Raw genomic sequence first — 6544 nt, 5'->3', positions numbered from 1 at the left:
CTTCGTCAACAAAGGTCCATCTAGTCAAAGCTATGGTTTTTCCAGTAGTCATGTATGGTTGTGAGAGTTGGACTATAAAGAAAGCTGAGCACTGAAGATTGATGCTTTTGAACTGTGGTGTTGGATAAGACTCTTGAGAGTCCCTTGGACTGCAAGGAGATCCAACCAGTCCATCCTAAAGGAAATCAGTCCTGAATATTTATTGGAAGATGCTGAAGCTGAAACTCCAATACTTTTGCCACCTGATGCGAAGAACTGTCTCATATGAAAAGACCTTGATGCTGGGAAAGATTGAAGGCAGGAGGAGACGGGGATGACAGAGGATGAGATGGTTGGATGGCATCACCAACTCAATGGACATGAGTTTCAGTAAGCTCCAGAAGTGGGTGATGGGACAGGGAGGCCCAGCATGCTGCAGTCCAAGGGTCACAAAGAGTCGGACATGAGTGAGCACTAAACTCAACTGAATCAGAACAAGGTCAAGTCCTTTGCCGTTCTTATCCCAAATGTGGCCTTTAAAAAACCTTTCCTGAAAGTCACAAGGGAGTTTGGATCTTGGAGCACAAACTTCCCATTCTTTTTGCTTGGCGCCCTGCAAATGAACACGGTGCTTTCCTTTACCACAACCTGGTGTCAGTAGATTGGCTTTGCTGTGCAGAGGATAAGCCGACTCAAATCTTCCCTATTTTGTTCCCAATCACAAGTATTGTAAACACTGCACAAAGCAAAGCCTTGCTCAAACCTCTCTTCCAAAGTTGTATTTTATTTGAAATGCAAACAATAAAGGTGAGTTCTGTTGTGTCTGAAACACAGCATTCATTTATCACAGCAAAGCACAACCGTTTCAATTTCTTGCTGAAAAGAAGTGACACTTTTATTTTCCACTGTTTTATTATAAAAATCAACATTTCATTTGTTACAACTCAACTTATTGTAATAATCAAAAGGGGGATTTATACAAGGTATTTTTTATACAGTTTAAAATTAAAGCACTTATTTTACAAAAAGGGGGAAGTGAATAGTGGACAAGGGCTGACCAAATGTTGGTCATTAAAATATAATTACATCCTTGCAAAGCACCATCGTACCAAAGTCCATGAACAAGAAACACCAGCTGACTTTAAGACAATGACGAAGATTAAAGCTTAAAAAATTTAAAAACACAGAGGATAAAACATCTGAAAGCAGCACCAGATCCTTCACTTGCAAATAAGGCTAGTCCAGCTTAAGCGTCTCAGTATCTTCTTTACTCTCATTAAAATGTTCTCAATTAATCCTAGATACTCAATTTCATGTAACCTTAGTTTAATCAGACTTGTTTTATTTTCTTTTTAATATTCTTACTTAGGCATTAGTATTTAGTGAGATATAATAGAGATCTCTCTCTCTCTCTCTCTATATATATATATATCTTTCTATATATATCTATACCCCTGCCCTGCTTATATGTGATTTTTAAAAAATTATTTCTTAAAGAATGGACAGTTAAGCAAAGCAGACTGTATAATTCTTTGGTGTTAACTTTTGGACAAACCCAAAGTAATGGGAAAATTAAAAGTTATTTCCACTTCTGTGTATAAGACATCACTTTCTTTATAATTGTATCTGCAAAGTCATGATGATTTTTTTTCAGCAGTAATTTAAGAATGGTTTAAGAATGGCTTATAAAAAAAGAAAAGGAACAATAAAGTTTACCTGAACTGAAGAAGGATGAGGTCAGTAATTTCATTCTAAATCATCTAGATAAACTGAAGAATCTTCCTCCCTCTCCATTCAGGTATAGAATTAGTTTTAAAAGAGGCAGAATCCAGTCAAATATCTCAAGTATATGGATTCACAATTTTAAAATCATGTTATGCGTTAGGGTCCAAAATCCTTTAAAACTTTTCAGAATTTCAAAAGCTAAAGTTTGAGCCCATTGTAAAATGATGCAATTCCAGAAGTCAGAAACTATACATATGCTACAGTACTTTGTAAAATCATGTTATTTCTCTCGGTTCACTTTAGATGTGAAATAAGGAAAGGAGTACCAAACAAAATTAAATTTCTTGAGTTTAAGAATTCTGAGAATATATATTAAACAGTGCTTGATTATGACCTTCCTTAAGACTTGGTCCACGTCTACACTTCCTCTGTAGTCTCATTTATTGATGCTCAAACATTTGACAGCCATCTGATAATCCCATACTCATATCCACACTCCAGGCATACTACTCATGTCATTATTTAGAAGGAAGTACTATACATATTTAAAGTATGACATACTTGGGAGGTATGAAAAGGCCAAGGTTTTTTTTTTTCCTGAATCTTGTTAGATGTGTAATAGTAATAACCATCATGCTGCTTTTATGACATGCAAAATCAATGAACTAACAAATTTTCCCCTGCAAGAGATAAAGCAATTTTAAAAACTATACTTTTTAAGAATCTAGTCTAGGCACAAAACAACAGCAGCAGACCTATCGCAGAGAGCGAGGCTTGCTTGCTGAAGGCAGGCCTTTCCTGTACCAAAAACAGTCTCTATACTATGATTGTTGATATCAGGCCACATAAATATACACAGTTCATTAACAGGTTAGATAAGACACAGCTATTAAACCTACTGGCAGTATTCCTCATTAATGAGCCTTTATAGCAAAACAAACAAACAAAAATTATCCTGCCAAACTTGACTGTAATCTAATGCAGACAGAGGCTATTTCTATAGCTCAGTATCAAATGAGTTGGTCTTGTACAAATTATTGACTTTGGAATATTTTAAAATGATGAACAAAGTCAATCCTTTGCTCAAAGCCCCATCCCAATTAATGGTCTATATTAGATAAAAATGTACTGTAAAGTCTTCATTTCTACCTATGAGTCCTTCAGAACAGCTGTTCTCAAACTGGCTAAAGGGTCAGATATCTTTTGGTGGTACATCAGAGTATTTTTGTATTAAAATTAAAATAATGATAATTTTCTGCTAAACACATAATATCTCACGATATGCTAGATTTACAGCAAGTGTCAGATGCATAATAAAATTCCCCAAAGAAAAATCAGTATTGAGAAAATTCTACGCCTTAACTGTTTTTTTGTTAATTGTGAATATGCCATTATCTGATATAAACAGCAAAATTCTTTGGGCCAGGGTTCAAAAAACCAAAGCTCTGCAGGAGCAAAATTCAAGGTTATAAAAGTTTAGAAGTATAAAAGACCACTTCAGTGAAGAAAAGCTTACTGTAGTCCACAGAAAGTATGCTATGCCAAAGTTCAATTTTCAGGTCATTTTAATCACATCTCTAAGTGAGCACACTTCAAGATACACTATCACAACAAATACTACTATATTTAAGGAACATAATTAAATTTTATTCATTGCCCCTCAGCTGGCTAATGCATCTAGCAATAATCCAAATTCAAAATAATCCAAATTCAAAACTGTATTCTTTTTCCCCCAATTTGTGCTCACATTAACTTTTTATCTTCCAATTAAAGATCTTGTGTTTAATAAACTAGATGGTCTACTTTAAAGCTTAACTGTCCATATAACCTGAGGACCAATAAATCCATCCTCAATTTTGACAATTCTCTCAAACTGTACCTTTCAAATATTCCCCAAAATGTTAAGACTCCATCTCAAACATTGAGAAAGAGGATTCTGAGACTAAGCTGAACTGCCTTCAAATAATTTCAAACAAATTGGCACACAAATTAGTATTTTGCAAGAAGAGGCCATTGCCATCGCAGTACAAGCACTTGAACTGACATATAACAAGGCAATTTTCTTCTTAGTTCATTATAGTGCAAGTTTCCACATGGGAAGCCCACCAGATAAAGATGCACATTAAAAAATGTAAACATCGAGAATTCTCATATTTTAATTGATACCCAGTTATTGCTAACCTTTCCATCTTCATGTGAGCATCAAGTGCCTCTGTGTGTCACAGAATGCAACTTCAATTTCCATTCTGTTAGAACTTGAGCACTTTGTTTCGTCAACAGGAAGAGTTAACGCTCGTCTGACTGAAATGCAAGACACTGATGGATTACCATTTATTTATATGCAAAATCAAGTGCACCAGATTCATATAAGGTACCCCAATAACTGATGTGATATTCTGAAACCGCATTTTTAAATTTTTTAAAAAGATTACTTAGGTATTTTAATTGCTTAAAAAGTTAGTTCACCTCCACCAAAATTGTAAATCCTTTCTTCCATTGTTTTCTCTTGGGCCCTGAAATCTAGAAAGGGTGGCCTCAGCAAAACAGAATTAAAAAAAAAAAAAAATCATCATTTATTAAGTAACTGACCAACATCTGTTAAGGTAAAAATACATTAGTATGAAAACACATTCAACTTTAGCAGAGAAATGCTGGAAACATGTGAAAAAGCAGGAAACTGACTTCTGGAAAGGTGGCAGAGCAGGGCCAGCGTCGTTTCACGGGTCAGCCCTGACAGCTGAAGCAGCAGCAGCCCCAGTACCACACGGGACAGGCAGAGCACGGAAGAGCCTTCCGTTATCCCCCTCTACTCAAGTTCCGACAGTTGAAAAGTTCAGTTTTCCTTCTCATGTAAGCCATATCGTTAAATTTGTTAAATCACCTTAATTCATAATGGAGTAAGAGAGAAGACACGTAAAAATATATAAGAGGTGATTATAAAAGTAATTCATGGATAATTTGAAAACAATCTAATATTCACATTAGGTTAACAGAAAGATACTGTATTCAACTCACGCCACACATTAGAAAGAGGTTATGTGTGTAGAGATCATTCTGAGAAAAATCAGCCTAAAGAACATGAAAATGTCACCAACAACTAATATAGGGAAAACCTAACGATAACAAAAAAAATCCTCTTTTAAAATAGATTGTCTCTAACCGGAACATATTTAAATGTTTTACTAGGAAAAAAATATATATATAAATGATTTCATACTGTGATATTATATGCTGAAAGTACTGCAAGGATATATGATTAATTTACAACAAAAACTTAATGGTTAAATTTGTAACTCTTAAACGCTTTCTATTATGTGCTGTAAAAAGACACTGTATTGAGCAATAAAACAATCTTGGAATAAAGAGGAACAGTAACTTGTCTAACCTTTGATCCTTATGTGGACACAGCAGTCCAATTGAAGAGCTAAGCTGACTGGGGAATGGAGTTAGTAGAAATATTACAACGAAACTTTTATTTAGCAAATTCTGTTTAATCAATCCCCAGATTTTATGGTGAATAAATTATGGTATCTTGGCAAAATATAATGCTGCTAAGGGAGGAAGCAAGGTGAAATCACCCAGGGAATTACTGACGTATGACAGAGGGGTGACTTTTACGATAGGGACAGAAGGCTTGCAAACAAAACGGGCCCATAGCATCTTACCAGATAGCTCATCTCTCCCACAACAGCAGCACCCCGAATGAATTTTTAGAAATATCCATCTTCCTCACTAAAATTATTGGACCCCTAGAGAAAACAAAGCCTTTTATCCAAAATTAGTATTCTTTTCTTTTGCCTTTCATTTCTTAAACTTGTTGGCATTCAAATGGTAGTTAATATGAAGGCCACTGGGCTCCTTCCGAGTATATATGGTTTGCTGCTGAGATGGACTTTAATTTCTTTGCTTTAAAAAAAAAAAAAAAAAAATTTTTGGTATCAATAAAGCCCCAGACATTCCTGGTCAGTGATGCTGTTTTTTTAATTCCTGTTTCCTTTGTACTCAGTCACTTCACTGGGTTTAAGGCATGCTTTGTGTATTTAGTTTGCAAAAATAAAACTTTTAGTACAAATTTATTATTTATACAAATTTTTATGGCACAAGCAGCAAATCTGCTATTTTAAGAAAATATATAAATATCTTTTCCTTCTGTACAAATATCTCCAGTTTTCCCTACCCCATTTATAATTTTAACTGTACAAGGTCTGCCTCATCCTTCAATAATAGCTCCCTCCCCCCCCTCCAGATCGCAACCAAATTCGTATTTACACTTTTGTGTTGGAGGCAGTCAGAGGAGGAGGGCCCCTCCTCAGGAGGAGTCTGTACAGGGAGAGGGTGGCGGTGGGTAGAGGTGATGAGAGTAGCTCCTCTCCGTGTATGGAGAAGGCGGGCAGCTTTCATAGTTCTCTTCTGCTGACAAGTACTGGCTTCGGGGCGTGGGAGGTGGGGGCACAGGCTCTGAGTCATAGTTCAAGTCACTAGTGTAGCCCTTGGCCGTCACCACTGAGGTCATCCTTCGGCTAGGAGCATAGTCACTGTCACACACATCTGTGCTGCAGGGCGTGGTGGGGGGCGCAAAGTGCCGGTAGCTGTATGGCCTGTAGCTGATACAGGGAAGAAAGCAGAAGAAGAGGAATTAGTTTTATAGAAGAGTGGTTTCTCTATCCAAATACAGAGGCATTAAATGTAAACCTGACTTGGAAGACAATCAACTTGACAATTTAAACTGGCACCAACCAAGAGGCAATTTTCAAAGGCAGGCTGAAGGAGGAAGACAGCATTATCTTGTGAATGATGAACTCATTCTGACCTCTGGATGTGTGCTTATGTATTTAAGTTG

General features: G+C 36.3%; 1 protein-coding gene across 4 annotated transcripts in view; it reads right to left on the bottom strand.

Moving 5' to 3' along the window:
- Positions 1–743: 743 nt before the first annotated feature.
- Positions 744–6544, bottom strand: part of LRP6 (LDL receptor related protein 6) — a 178359-nt gene continuing 172558 nt past the window's right edge. For all 4 annotated transcript variants that reach the window (XM_019961541.2, XM_019961542.2, XM_070790068.1 and 1 more), the window contains one exon: positions 744–6308. In XM_019961541.2, coding sequence (XP_019817100.2) covers positions 6014–6308 — 295 coding nt within the window. In that variant the 3' untranslated portion in view covers positions 744–6013. The remainder of the gene's footprint in view (positions 6309–6544) is intronic.

Source organism: Bos indicus, chromosome 5 (genome assembly GCF_029378745.1).
Source record: "Bos indicus isolate NIAB-ARS_2022 breed Sahiwal x Tharparkar chromosome 5, NIAB-ARS_B.indTharparkar_mat_pri_1.0, whole genome shotgun sequence".
In the NCBI taxonomy this organism is placed as follows: domain Eukaryota; kingdom Metazoa; phylum Chordata; class Mammalia; order Artiodactyla; family Bovidae; genus Bos; species Bos indicus.
This window is presented reverse-complemented; position numbering and strand designations above follow the sequence as displayed.